This window comes from Syngnathus scovelli, chromosome 20 (genome assembly GCF_024217435.2).
Source record: "Syngnathus scovelli strain Florida chromosome 20, RoL_Ssco_1.2, whole genome shotgun sequence".
In the NCBI taxonomy this organism is placed as follows: Eukaryota; Metazoa; Chordata; class Actinopteri; order Syngnathiformes; family Syngnathidae; genus Syngnathus; species Syngnathus scovelli.
Genome location: NC_090866.1, coordinates 5980332 through 5995139, shown reverse-complemented (window position 1 = coordinate 5995139; position 14808 = coordinate 5980332). Strand labels below are relative to the sequence as shown.

The 14808-nt window shown below is 43.3% G+C and overlaps 1 protein-coding gene across 4 annotated transcripts in view; it reads right to left on the bottom strand.

The window, feature by feature from the left end:
* LOC125990539 (1-phosphatidylinositol 4,5-bisphosphate phosphodiesterase beta-4) overlaps positions 1-14808 on the bottom strand; it is a 28276-nt gene that overhangs the window by 10666 nt on the left and 2802 nt on the right. The window contains exons 3-9 of one of the 4 annotated variants that reach the window (XM_049757835.2): positions 13978-14109; positions 12438-12487; positions 8544-8616; positions 2893-2990; positions 1379-1459; positions 1189-1248; positions 254-397 (exon numbers count right to left, since the gene is read on the bottom strand). In XM_049757835.2, coding sequence (XP_049613792.1) covers positions 254-397; positions 1189-1248; positions 1379-1459; positions 2893-2976 — 369 coding nt within the window. In that variant the 5' untranslated portion in view covers positions 2977-2990; positions 8544-8616; positions 12438-12487; positions 13978-14109. Of the gene's footprint in view, positions 1-253; positions 398-1188; positions 1249-1378; positions 1460-2892; positions 2991-8543; positions 8617-12437; positions 12488-13977; positions 14257-14808 lie in introns of those variants that run through there. The other 3 variants (XM_049757837.2, XM_049757834.2, XM_049757836.2) reach the window with 3 other exon arrangements.

Below are 14808 nucleotides of genomic sequence, written 5' to 3'. Positions count from 1 at the left end.
CACCCTGTGTGTATATTTTGGTCACTGGACGGTCTTGAAAGAAGAAGTTCAATTCATCTTTTTAAAGCAACCTTCATTCCTGTGGATTTGCATCTTTGCATGACTGGAGAGCTATAAGTAGCATACATGAGCTTTGACTAATAGCTAATAAAAGCCAGCATGAGTGAGCTAAATTGAAAGACGCGATCTGTCAGCACGACAAACATGCGGCTATTTGGAGTCGCTCACACACGCAAACAATTATTTCCCTCACCCTGGCCATGTCCGGGTTCTCCGCCACCATGAACATGAAGCTGAGGTTGACCAGGTCGGCGCCGCTGCAGATGCAGATGATGCAGCCCTCCAGGTCCGCCTCCGTCTTGCCTGCGGCCTCGAACGACGACAAGATCTTCGGGTCCTGGCGTGGAAAGGAAGACCATTTTGTGTGTAAGAGAAGGAGTCGCTTCCTTTTTTTTTTCTTTTTTTTTTTAAAATCATCTTGGGAGATTTCAATTATTATTAATTATTTTAAAAGTGGAAAAAGGTTTCCTCCATACGACAGAAGTCCATCCATCCATCCATTTTCTGAACCGCTTAGTCCCCACGGGGGTCGCGGGCGTGCTGGAGCCTATCCCAGCCGTCACCGGGCAGTAGGCGGGGGACACCCTGAATTGGTTGCCAGCCAATCGCAGGGCACACAGAGACAGACAACCAATCGCACTCACACTCACACCTAGGGACAATTTGGAGTCTTCAATCGGCCTACCAAGCATGTTTTTTTTTGGAATGTGGGAGGAAACCGGAGTGCCCGGAGAAAACCCACGCGGGCCCGGGGAGAACATGCAAACTCCACACAGGGAGGGCCGGAGGTGGAATCGAACCCGCACCCTCCTAACTGTGAGGCGGACGTGCTACCCAGTGCGCCACCGAGCCGCCCTTACGACAGAAGTATAGGAAAAAATCTGCTTTTTAACATGATAAATTGACATAACATTACAAATGGATATCTATTTTAGCGTCATATGATGATTTATGCAAGAGGAACAAAGTATCTTTTCAGCATCAGCTTTTGACCCGAACTCCTTAACCCAGAACACCAAACAAGCAGCTCCGCACACAAAAGAATGACATCGGCGTTCGGCTTTTTCATCAGCGTGGGAGGAACGCTTTGGTGGCTCGTGTTTTTTTTTTTTATTATTTCCCCCTTACCTTGGGGACGGCGCCGACGCGGATGCTGTTGATGAGGGAGCACTCCAGCACCTGGCCCTCCTGTGACGGAAATGAGGAAGCGGGAAGGAAAGGTAGTGAGAATTGGAAAGACACGTAAATAGGATCACATTAACCCCATTACAGCAAAATAACACTCTTATCAAGGCGAGGACGAACTTCATTTGTGTACCTTTCCTTCACTTTTCCAGCTGATGAAGAAGCCATACTCATCCACCTTCACCTGGCAATTGGGCTCAAAGATGTACGGGTCCTGAGGAGAAGCAAAAGTCAAGAAAATGAATCAAAAATATCCCCAAATCTTAGACATGTTAAAATACAAAGTACAAAAAGTTGTGCAGTTTAAAATTAAATGACTGTAACCCCAAGGAGTTTCATCGTAAAAATAAAGCGACCTTAACGTTCATATATTACACCGGGATTCTGCTTCTTCATTTTATGTAAACTCCCAAAAAGACCAACAGAACTGTGTGACAGACGCGTTAAAAGCCCGAGCGACTTAAAAGGTCGTAAAAAAAAAAAAAAAAAAGGCCTACTGTTAAAAGCCAACCTGTCACACTGTGTGACAAGCTCGCTTCCCCAAAAGGATATCTTTTACAGCACGGCCTTGTCTCGCATTTTTATTGATCTGACTCAAAACATGATAAATATTGTGTTTTTTTTTTTTTTTATGTGCTCGTCATCTTGCGGCAGTTCCAGAAACATCCGTCAACAACCAGAGACGGAAGCGCCGCATGCAGGCAGGTTGTGAGTGGCTGAGGAAAGCCTTTTGACTGATGACCGAGGACACAAGTGACCTTCCCGCCTGTCCATTTATCAACGGCGGGACGGAAACCTGACTCAAAAATCAATGTGGAATGTGAAGTTTGTTTTGAAACGAAAACAAATCCCTCTTGTAAAGGACTAGAGAAGAACAGCATTTTTGTCATCAGTTTGAAGTGTGTGGGTGGAGTTAAACTATTAATTTTTTTAATATGGTCTCTAAATGGCATATTTTTCTCTTGTGGGTGTCTCTGAAATATAAGCACAAACAAAAACCTGTCTGGACCATCAGTCACTCAGCAGGCCGTGTTTTTAGTAAGGGGAGGGGTGAGAAAAATCCATGCTGTTTAGCATATTTGCTCGAGTGTGCGCGTGGGGGTGGAATTGGCGGACGCCGTTTAAAATCGACGCAGGAACATCGCCTACGGGCTTTCTAGTTTCTGAGCAGCGGAGGATTGTTAATTCACGTATAAAAATCCAGAATGAATGAATGCGCTGTTTTGAACTTTCCTGCAGAAAACTTAAAGTGCTAATTGTCTTGACATGTGAAGAAATTGACAATAAAGCAGACTTTGACTTTGTCACAGGTTTGCCGATGAATTTCTATGCATGAGTGACATCACAAGTTGTCTTTGCTCCTGTCATGGGACTTCAATATTTACTTAGCACAAATCTTATTTGGAAAAGGAGTTTCCAATAACAGACACATACATAAAAAAAAAAAAAAAAACCTCACTACTATTGTGAGCAAATACAAAAGTTGTGAAAGTTGAAATATGACCACTGGCTGGAGGATCTGCAAGTTGGAGCACAGCGCCGTTGTGGGAGCGGTCAAAGTGATCATGGCTAATCAATTATTTTTCTTAAATATTTTTTTTTTAGACGTCTCATTCATAGAACTAATAAGTCCACTTTTATTTGTACCTCATCAAATCTGTCAAAGGGGGCGCCATGTTGCATGAACTCGGGCACATGCTTCTGCCAGTTGAACTCGTACGACTTTGTCATGGCTCCTCACAGACCTGCAACAAAGGGAATCACACAATGAGTCAAACGCACAGAAAACCAAGTTGGCAAAGGGCACAGAAAGATCATTTCGCTTTTTTTTTTTTTTTTGGGTCGACTGGAGCAGGCTTCAAGGGATCAAGGGAGCTAACGCTAATGATCCAGCCTGGCATTGAGTAATGACCTGAACAAAAGAAGCCTTTTATCGCTCCATAAGAAGAGGACGAGGATTGATTCAGGAGCTGTCTCGTGCACACACACGTTGCACGTGCGCAGCCATGCGCCGTCTCGGGGAGGAGGGTGGGAGGGGAGGGGGCACGCCCGCCAGGAAAGCGTTATCTTGTCGATGACACCAACCCAAATATAGTCTCCTCCTTACGTCATTCTCAAATATGCCAGACAAGCGCGTGACACGCTATCTATAGGCCTGCCATGACACCTGCGTGGAACTGTTTCATAATAAGAACCAGTTGATGTCAAAATCTTGACTGGATTCAAAAAAAAAAAAATTCCTTATCTCAAATTGTGTTCATTTTTTGGACCTCATTTACAGTATCTGTCCAACCAAAACCACCAATCACACACTTGTCATAAGGTTTGACTTCAGTCTTACACTTCTCATTTGTTTTCAATCCCTCGTTTTATCGTTAAAAAAAAAAAAAAAAAAGTTCTCCCTGACACATTGGCTTTCTGCACCGCTTCTCCACTTTGAAGAGTTCTAACGATGTGTCTGCCTAACCTTGTTACTGGCCTTTTCCCCTCGCCGGCCTGACGCAATCTCGCACCTCTCGCTGTGAAATGCGGTGCGATTAACAGCCCGGAACATTTACTGACTCGACTTGTGCCGCGTATATCTTTATTTTATGACTTTATTTCAAAATGGAGACACTCTCGCGGGCTCCTGTGGTCAACCATGAAAAATCATTCGGCGATACCAACTTCGTGGTGGGCAGAGACGTTTCATGGTAAAAACCAAAAAACTCGCTTGCAGGGATAGATGATGACTTGCTCGCTTGCTCGCTCGGGAGAGAATGAGGCAAGCGGCTGTATGTGACAGAGAGTGGAGAGAGGCCATTAGGGGGACGTCTGCTCTTGATGTGGGCAATACACATCAGTGCCAACATCTACAAAGGCCACGAGAAGCTCTCGCCAAGAGCAGATGAAGCACGTTTTTAGATATCAACATATGGTGGCGACTGTTTACGTTCAAATTCTTTTTTGATATTTTCCTTGTTTTGCATCACAGCTCGAGATCGTCGCACGCGTTGTTGGCAAAGTACATCCAAATCAACCCGGCGTTCGACCATCTGTGGCATCCTACTAGGAGACCGGGATCACAGATGGACACAAAATGTCGGGGGGAATGAAAATATAGATGCTCACTTCCTGAATAATGACCAAGACCGGGCAGGGCGCCAAAATAAAATGTTTTGGAAATTCGTTTTTGAAGGCCCTGTGAAAACAGAAAAAAAAAAAAAAAAACTTCGCATAAGTTTTTTTTTTTTTTAAATTCCAGAAGGATTCGCTCCTCTACCAAACATACATTTCCATCATCAGGATAAACACGGCTCCAAAATTCAGTCAATTTGTGAGGATGGGAAAGCCCTCAAAAATTATGATGTAAGCAGAGAACAGGAAATCCAGTTAAGCTTTGGCTAGGGAAAGTCAGCATTCCACAATTGAACAGATGGTCTCTCCCCCATCCAGAATTCAAAGGAATAACATCTGATTAAATCAGACTAACTATCCCAAATCAGATTGCCGATGGATCCTAATTGAATCTAATTGGGTTGCGCCGCCTTGTCGGAGGCGAGGCGAGCGCGTTAGGTAATATTTTCTCAGCGATCCCGTAGCGTGCACGTGAGGCATCGAGGTGGGAGCGAGCAAGGTCCGAGCACCCCCTGACTGTCCAACCCCCTGACAAGGAGATAATTACAACAGATAGAGAACACCCAGCGGTCCCACACCTCATAAAGTAAAATGAGGCTATATCCGGCAGGCAGTGCAAAGGTTGACTGGGGACGCCTTCAATTCACATCAGGTTTTTGTTCCAGGGCAAGTGCCGTTAATACTCTACGTAATACTAACTTGTATTTTTTTTTTTTTACAATATATTTTCAATATATTTTTTTAATTATTTTAATTATATGTTATTATTTTATTTATTTGTAGAAATTTTAAATATAAAATCTATCCTAAAAGATTTTTTTTTTTTTAAATGACTGGCTGCTGTTGTATGTCTTAAATCAATGCCAGAGCGAAGCAATTTTCTTCATTCAATAGTCACATCCTTGAGTTGCCTCGAGCCATCTTCTCCTTTTGAATACAGATACCTTCATTAAAGAAGCAAGCAGAGATGAATGGGCTTTGGTCAAACCATAACAAAATAAACAAAAGAGTCGCAATTTAAGATCGCTGCCCAAATTAAAAAGACCACGTCAGCAAGATGAGTGACAATTCACATGAATTGCTTTTCCAGCAGAGTTCATGTTTTGCTTGACTCCACAGCTCGTATCGCCCACGCGGCTTCTATATTTGCGTAGGAGAAAATGTCTTTAATCCAATAAGAGATTTTACAACTGCAATATAACCCTGTGTTCTCTGAGCAAACGGCAAATACGACAGCAGAATCAATGCCCGAGTCTGTCAACAGAAAAACCCGGACAAGGATAGAGATCCTCCCTGAAAGTGACATATTTCTTTTTCTTACAAGGCTTCCATGAGAAAGCACATTTAAAAAAGACAATAAATTTTTAGATTTTTAAAACAGGTCAATTTGACCCATAGGTTAAAAGCTCCTTTTTGAGTAACTTCAAGTAGAAAAGATCTTTTTGCATTCATAAAAGCCTGCAATCCACATTTGTGTAAATCAAACGTTTTTTAATGACTTTAAAAAAAAAAAAAAAAAACACCCGAGCGAGGCCTGGCTTGTTTCTTTTTGCCTTTTATAGTTCACCGTCACTCATCGGTCCACCGATGACATCATTTGGTGTTAGAGAGCCGCATTGTGTGCACTGATGAGCTCCAATATTGCCTCAAATATGAATCTTTCCACGGCTTAGCTTTATTTACAGACAGCCGTGGGGCCGATATCAAGTATTAATTCCCTGCTGGAAGATGTAAATTAGTTGGTGAAACAAATCAATAAAAGACAACAAAGATATACATGGCCAAACTAGCTCTCTCTATATATAGTCATTACTATCCGCACGCTGCCAAATTGAGTTATACAAAGAATTTAACACATGGCTTAATGGACGGAGCAACCCCCTAATAAATGATGGCCTGAGGCTTTTACTGAATAGAGGATATGAGACTCAATGTGTGTGTGTGTGTCAGTCTGTCGCTGTGTGTGTGCTGTGCTGAAGGCAATAACAGCAGTGAACAAACGCTATGGAGGAGGTGGGAGGGGGCTGACAAGGTTGAAAGGGGGTTAAATAAGGTCTGTCCTCGGGTTATTTGGGAGCTTGTTGAATGAATGGAAGGGTCGGTTCAATTACATGCATATTCGCCACTAGATTGTATGCTGACCAAGAACAAAACATGGAGGGAAATGCAAGGGAATAGGAAAAATAAGGTCAAAATCCTCACAAAGTGGACATTTGGATCCAAACGGTTTGCTGTGCTAGTGAACACACACGCAGATGGCCTAATATTTGCACAATAATCTTTCCCACTGGCATGTGAGGACACAACAATCCAAATCGACAGGCTTAAATCTAATCTGAGCACAGAAACATCCGCGTCCGACTTGGAGGTGGCAAAGGTAGCACGGGGGAGGACAACTTGCCAACGGCTGAATTCTTCGGACGCAAGACGTTAGGTAACCGGCCTTCGAGTGAAAACATTGCATTATGTCCAAATTACTGCGTTACATCACATGCTGTCCACTGTTGTGAGCTACTGTGTGTGTATTTCTGATGGTCTCGGTGATAGCAGATTAGGAGGTCAAAGGTTCAGTTTGCCCAGCTACACATAACTTGAGGAAGGATCTTCTGGAGAACGTTTGCCCAAACATGGGCAGAAATATTCAACATATACACTTATGGAGACCCCTTTCTCAAAAACACACACACAAAGCCTGAAGGTAAGCAGAGCTGCACAAACATTTCTATAATATGAAAATTTAAATATGATCTGTCCCGCTGAAGATATCAAGACAGGAAGTGGGAAGATGAGTTGGACAAAAATAAGAGATTTCTCTCATTGCCCAAATAAGTCTGCATTAATAGAGAATGTGTGCACCCCTGGTGAGCTACTGGTGAGGCTGCCAGGAGCTGTAGAGCCCAGGAAAATAGAACATGTCCATATAGAGCGGAGCTGGAGGAGAAGCGGCTCAGAGGTCCGGGGGGTTACATGCTTCCCCAGAACGGGAGCTTTGCTTTTGGGCTCGACCTACTGCAAGAGGTCCCGAGGCCAACAGGAAGGACTTTGGTTCAGGGCAGCCAGATTGAAAAGATGGGTCTCAAACCTGGGGCCCCGGGGGGAATTTGCGGCCCGCCGCATGATATTTTGCGGCCGCTGTAAAAAAAGTTTAATGTTAGTGGAACTTGTCGCCATAGTTTAGGCTCATGACAGCTTTCGGCATGTAGTTCTGAAGTGCGAGGAAACATTATCCTCTCACCCAGTCCCACTCTGAGGGAGAGCGAAGGGTTCCGGGAAGACTAATACGTGTCATCAACACTTTGTTTAACTAACTAAGACTGGATCTTGAACACAGGCGCTTGACGCAAAACAAAAAAAAAAAAAAAACTCGCTTGCAAATCAAAACACTACAGCAGTAACTACACAGGGCGTAAATTAAATTGTCCCTTCCCCCTCTGGGGATATAAATAAAGGAGGCCCTTGAGCATGAAAGAGACGATACATTGTAACAAGTGTTTCCCAGGCAGAGGCCGAGAAGAGGAGAAGGAGGAAAACCTGCCTGACAAACAAACACTCCACAGATGTTGCTCATCGCTCACACAACTGGTCGCCATAGTAACCCAGCGGGCCAGTCACGGCCTTCGGTTGGTCCGCTCGCAGCGGTGACATTACGCCGGTGTACACACACATAAAGACACACTCTAGACTCAATAACAAGTACACAGACAAACATTCCAGCCTGTGATCTGGACCCGAGTGTGTATTTATACTGACGGGACGGGAGGAACTCACAAGGCCACCCGGCCCCGATGCTCCCTTGGGCCTTGACACAAATTGCTTGACCCATCATTAGACACTTAGTTATGTTTCCATCCCCACCCGTGGAGTAAACATTTCTCTTGTTTGCGCCGCTTAGTGAAAGTCGTCTATTTGAATGATTGCCTTTAACTTCCCCTGTTAAAAAAAAAAAAAAAAAAAAAGAAAGAAGGTCCATCTAGCGTCAGAATTCAATTCGCAAATGGTGGACACGCTCGCAATCCTCTTCCTCCTTCCACTGGCCCCGTGCCCCGATTCACTCATCTTATAACAAATCACAGACAACTTTGGTGTCCGACAGACAGTCGGAACTTATAAAACTGTAATACAGTACATCTTTCCTCCTCTTGTAATTTAATAAAAAATAATAAAAATAGGGATGTACTTACCGAGCAGAATGGGGTCGCAAAATGAGGGGAGGGTTGGGGGGGAAACGGCAAAAAGGACAGTCACTGGACCTCTCTGAAATCAGAAAAAAAAAGGGGGTCATGGAGACAGTGAGAAGAAAATTAAATCTTACTTGAGTGTAATCACGCTGCTGACCTTATTATTTAGTCTCATGGTGTACACTTACAGTAATATTGAGGGTGCCTTGAGGGGGTTGCACACACACACAATGTACAATGTTGGTTACTGTTTTCTACGTTCACCCTATTCCCCCAAATATCGTACATTTCAAGATTTCAAGACGAAGACGTCCATTCTGAAGAAGAGATAAAAATGCTAAACGATTCCACGGCTTTTCCCGAGCGGGACAGGAAGTGCTTGTGGTCGTGCGGTTGCTTGGTACAAAGATTAACGGATAAGTGCAGGCAGCACAGGGCACATCAGCACAAGTCAAAGACTGCGTTACAGGACCATCCCCATTTACAAATGACGTTATTTATGGAATGTCCTGTCCGTTCCCACATTTCATTTAAATAGCATTCGTCAGGAAAATACAACACAGGCTCAAATGTCAATTCTGTCGAAAGCACTCCGGCGAGAACATATAGATCCATATTGCATAAGGATCACATTATTGAGAAAGGACGCCACGTGTGCAATTACCATTAAGGTAGAGGATGTGCGACGTGAGGATTGAAGAGGTGTAAACAGAAGCAGAGTGTCATTTAACCGATGACAATGCCGCAGGAGATTAAAACAACAGGGGGGAGGGGACGCACACACAAACACACAAACGCGTTGAGGCGCACACACCACATATCCCACAGGTATCATGAGATGGGACACAGCGAGGGAAGTGACATTTTCTTCATGTTACCTGGAATAGGCTATTCTAAATATAACACAGTAACAGACATGTTTGGATGCAAATAACAACGCAGAACGTGGACCGCTGAGGTCCTGGAGACAAACAACCCAACCAACGGAAGGAAATGGTGGTTTGGGGAAATTCTGTGAAGCGACAAAAGGTCTGAATCAAAGACATCTCAGCTACAGTCCGTTAGCTTTGAAATTGGGATGATCCGAGCCAAAGAACAATCGATACGTTTGGTGAGGAGAATCGGAAAAACATTCTGTCCCGGACTCTCAGGCTGCCCCGAACACGTGGTGGAAGCTATTTCTCAGCCGTCTTCCTGTTTTATATGACTCCTTGGAGACGTAAAAAAAACGCCGGCACCCTGGAGAGCAAATCTGCAGGTTTTTGTCACACAGCTGAATCCCCACTGGGGACGGACGGAGACTTTTTTTTTTTGCCGCAGCTTTAGGGGACAGTTTATCCTGCTGATAAATCAATTAAACAGAAGAGCACTTGAAAGAAGGATGAAGAGCTTTTTGCAGGAGAGCTTTAATGGACAAAAGCTCTTCAGGGTCCGTATAGGACTGAGATCGGTTGTAAAACCTTATTTAATCGTAGCAGGCAACGGTTTTAGTAACCTTTCAAAGTTCTTAACTGTCATGTAAAGGTAAACAGAGGTCATCGGAAGGATTTGGCGACTAGCTGGAGATGTCACGAGTCGAAGTCTCACTCAACAGAATCCAAGCTAAATCAAATCAAGTCGATTGAGATTGAAGATAAAAATTTATTTTGAGGTTCAGAAATGAATCTTGCACTTAGTGAGTCAGCAAGAGAACACAGACAACATCACTTCCTGCTCCTTGAAAAAAATGATGGAGTTTCCTTGGTTAGTACAAAATGAAGTCTGCTTTGCGCTCAACACGTTCTTTCTTACTCACTCACCAAAATGCGACATAATTAATGATTAAAGCAGAGATTCGGGCCACGGTTTTACGTAATAATACTCATTACCGGATGGATGAGTCATTGATGAATAGAAATGTGCTAAAATGACCTTCAAATTTTTGAACCACTTTACTCTGTGGACAAAAGGATTGGGTGATGTTTCCATCCCAAAACAGCGACTGTCTTTTTTTTTTTTTTTTTAATAGAATAGAATAGAATAATAATTTAATAATATAATCATAACATTTGTTTAAGACTGATATTTCAGGAAACAATGTTAAAATATTGCTTAGAAATAGGCTGTGTTAAAAAAAAAATTAAAAAAATAAGACATGATTGCAAGCACTTTCCCACGTGTTCACGCTTTGTTATGACAGCCTGTTAAGAATGGATTTACATGCCTGTCTAAAACGTTTGTTTAAATGGCAACGATGAGAAGTGGCCGACGCCAAATTTCAGGCACTGGCTTCAGAAATGCATTTGCCCCCGCTTTATAATCCTCAAACGCGGTCCTGGCGTTTTGGTTTTACGAGCAATAAAGTTCAAAGTACAGCGTGGAAAATTTAGGTCATAAATTAGGCACAATGCTTTATGCTGGCAAAACGCAAAGTTGACTGCTTTGCATGATGCAAGTCGGTATGTATCAACGCCCCGTGCCCTACATAGCGGTGGCTAAATGTTACATAATTACTCTGACTTATTATGTTGTAACATTTGCTCCGTGCACACACATAGTGGGGCGGCGGGAAGAAGAGGGAGCAACATTCCCACCGCTTGTCAAGTCATCCACGAGTCATGTGTCCGAGCGGCTAATTTTCATGGCGAAGTATTCTGCTCAATTTGACGCTCAAACAGTGCTCGGCAACGATAACAAACTCACTTGGGTGACAACCTCCCTCAAGGCAAAATAAATAGTACGCCTTTGAATGTAGTAACCATTTGCAAGTCATTTTAATTTTATTTTCCATTATGGAAATGTCATGCAAATTATTATTTTTTTCCATTATGGGAGAATATCATACATTTTTAGCTTAATAAAAAAAAACACATTTTAAAATATTATCACTAAATATATTATTTATATTGTTTTTATTTTATTATTTCTGATTTTATTTTTAAAAAGATCACTGTTGGGGGGAATCTTACATTTAAAATGTTTGAAAAACTTGCTATAAATACAGGAAAAATAATGTGCACCCTTGCCATTTTTTTGCTGACTTCAATTGGAGAGCATTTAGCGGGGCGGCTGTGTGTAATAATAGCAATCCAGCAGAGGACGGGACGCCGTCGAGTATTGCGGCGTTCTGGAGCGAAGGTCGGCAGTTTAATTGGAAGAGCAAATTTCGTTCACGTGTATCCCCACCGTGGACGACGCCATGGGGGAAGATGGCGTGCGTACATGTGTGTGTGCACGCACTAGCTTCTATTAATCATAATAATGATGAACATTTACGTGAGATACGAGAGGCGTAAAACACCTGAACGCTAATCAACCTCCGCCTGCCGCCGTGCCTCTCGCTACACATGATGACATCATTAATCCACATTACATAATGCGTCGAGAACTTTGTATGGAGAGCAATCACTTCCCCGTTTCATTACGGCATCTATCTGGGGAGCTTCACAGCAGCGGCAACCTGTTTTGCCGTGACTGATGTGTTGTCATCAAAACATTTCATGGAGGAATCAAAGGCGAACATAAAATGGTGGCTCCAAACCAAAATGGCAGACTGTCTGTGTGTGTTTGGGGCAAGGCTTCTTAAAAAATGACTTTCCTAACAAAGGTCATTCAGCAAAGTGAGACTCCAACCCAATTTATTTGAGTTATGTGGTTGATACCAAGTCATCGATTTTCATTGCTCTGCTTCAAACGAAACTACCATCTGTGTCTTTTCGGACATGGATTAGATGGACTTTTTGGTGGATTTGCTCAAGGCACCACAATATTAGAAACCCTCCCAGGATGGCATGTTTGGAGGGGACCTGAGAATAACAATGACAAAGCTGTTTCAAGATGTAAGGCCTAATAAACGCAAAAGGAAAAAAAAAAAATCTATCACCGCTCGTAAAAAGAGGAAAAAAAACATCAACTCACCAGTTCTGCATCAATTACAATCAGCGGGAAAGGCTCATGTCTCGGCCAGCCTGCAGAGACAAAAAAGGACATACGGTAAGAAGGGGAGAGATTTTCATCAATCACGCCGTCGGGACTTATTTGGCTGCTTTACAGTCGGAAGCTCGCTGGGGAGGAGGCCGCTGGGTTTCTCCCGCCTGGGAAAACACCGCACAAATCACGTCTACCAGCAAAGTCACACACCTGTCTTATCAGACCGAATCGGCCATGATGAAACCCCGTCACGGATGCGGACGTGAGGAAAGTATGGAAGTGACTGGATGGAAGCGGAATATTTTAATGTGAATAATAATTCATTTCTCTCTATTGATTTTTTAATTATTCTGTCAGTTTGAGGCAGTGGAATTAAAATGGAAGCACACGACAGCAACATGGTGTCATCTTCAGAGGATAATTTGACATAAAAAAAAATTCTGGAAAATGCTACAGGTAGAGTTGGAGCTGTTTATAGAGCAAATAAACCCAGTGGCTTGCCTGCAGGTTATTACACTGAACAAATAAGGAGCACTTAATCTACTGGGTGCATGCGATCAAACACTTGTCACACTGAGCAACAGACATGTTGTTGCTGACGTTTGCTACTGCTAATTTAAGAAAGGAATAGAATTTATTACAAGTGAAAGGCAGACTAATTTACGAAGATGTCGTTGATGCATTGATGCTGAAATTGTTGATGTTACTCTAATAATATCAATAAAATCACATTAATAGTCCTTAGTTTACCATTACAACAGAGTTTCAGGAAATTAACACCAGGTTGCAAGTCTTCAAAAAAAATATATATATATATATGCATGGCATACACAATTGCGCTTATTGCCTCCATGATGCTGGAGGAGAGACCTTGAGCAATGACACCTTGCATGCAGCACTATTATTTGGGACGGACACGCGCACGCGCGCACACGCACACGCAGATAGCATCTCCAGTAAACAACCTGCTAGAAACACACACCCTACACTCACTCCAGCAGCCTTTGCACGGCTGGCACAGGCTTTGTCATTGACCGGCTGCAGTCAGCCTCTGTCCCGCTTCCCAGCTAGCAGCGCCTGCACCCTCCAGCACCACCAGCAACCTTGCACCCCCCACTGTGGAAACATCGATACTCTCATCTCTTTTGCATTTAATGCACACCACGGGCACACACATAAAAAACACATTTGGCATGTTTTTACCTGCTAACGTTTTCACGCTCGTGGCACGCTAGCGAGTTAGCCACGAGCTAACAACTGTCTCCAGCTGTGTGAGGGATAAATGTGACTCGAGCTATCTAATGGGAATTTTTATTATTATTATTTCTAATAACCGGGGAAAAAAACGAACGCTGTGATGCAAGCGTAAAAGCAGCGTTCAACCCGGCAGTGTTGCTAGATTATTACGAGAATTGCAGGCTTTTTTAATTTATATATATATATATATATATATATATATATATATATATATATATATATATATATATATATATATATATATTTAATCCGCAAGAAGAGCGCAGAGTACCGAGAGGAGTCCAGCAAGCAGTCCGGTGCGGCTCGTTCCCTCGCCGGCTGCCTCCTCTTGGTCTCCCTGAAGGGGCTGGTCCCGGTGCTCGTGGAGACTGAGCGGCGACCGTCCGACCAACAAGCTGCTCTTCTTTTTTGTTACGTTTGTGAGCGCGAGAGAGAGAAAGAGAAAAGGGAGAGAGCGAGTGAATGGGTGCGCGGAGAGTGAGTCATCCAGCCCAAGCACATCCAGCTCCTCCCTGCCTGTCTAACAGCTGACTAGCCGAGCCGCCGTGCATTGATGGGGGCAAACACCAAAGCGCCACCCCCGCATCCCAACGCGACTCCCCTCTCCTCCCACAGAAGGCTGCACATGTCAACAAAGGAATAACCAATTAGTAACGATGTGCATAGGAGAAAATGGTGGTGCGCTGATCACTGAATCTTGGAAAAATAGCCCTAACAAATGTGTAATAAAGAAAAAGTATGTGTATTCATCCCATTGTCAGAAAGAGCTTGGTTGTGATCTGCTAAAATGAGCAGTGTCAGAAAATTTAGCCTTAGTTTTGTTTAAGAGCTACTTTGCAACATCCGGGTGAGCAGTAGAATGAAATCTTAAGATTAAGAAAAATGTGGCGCCAAGTGTCAGAAAGCTTGTTTATGTTCTGGGGCTGCTATGCTACATCCAGCATGAATGATGACTTGTCAACAGTAATGTTCTAGTTTGGAGTATTAAAAACCATAGCTGCTTGAAAAAGCAGGAGAATGCAGGCCAAAAGGCACGTACACGCGAAGCAAAGTTTCGAAGAATCCGCGAGCTTGAAAACAAGACGTGCGTCCTGTCTTGAAA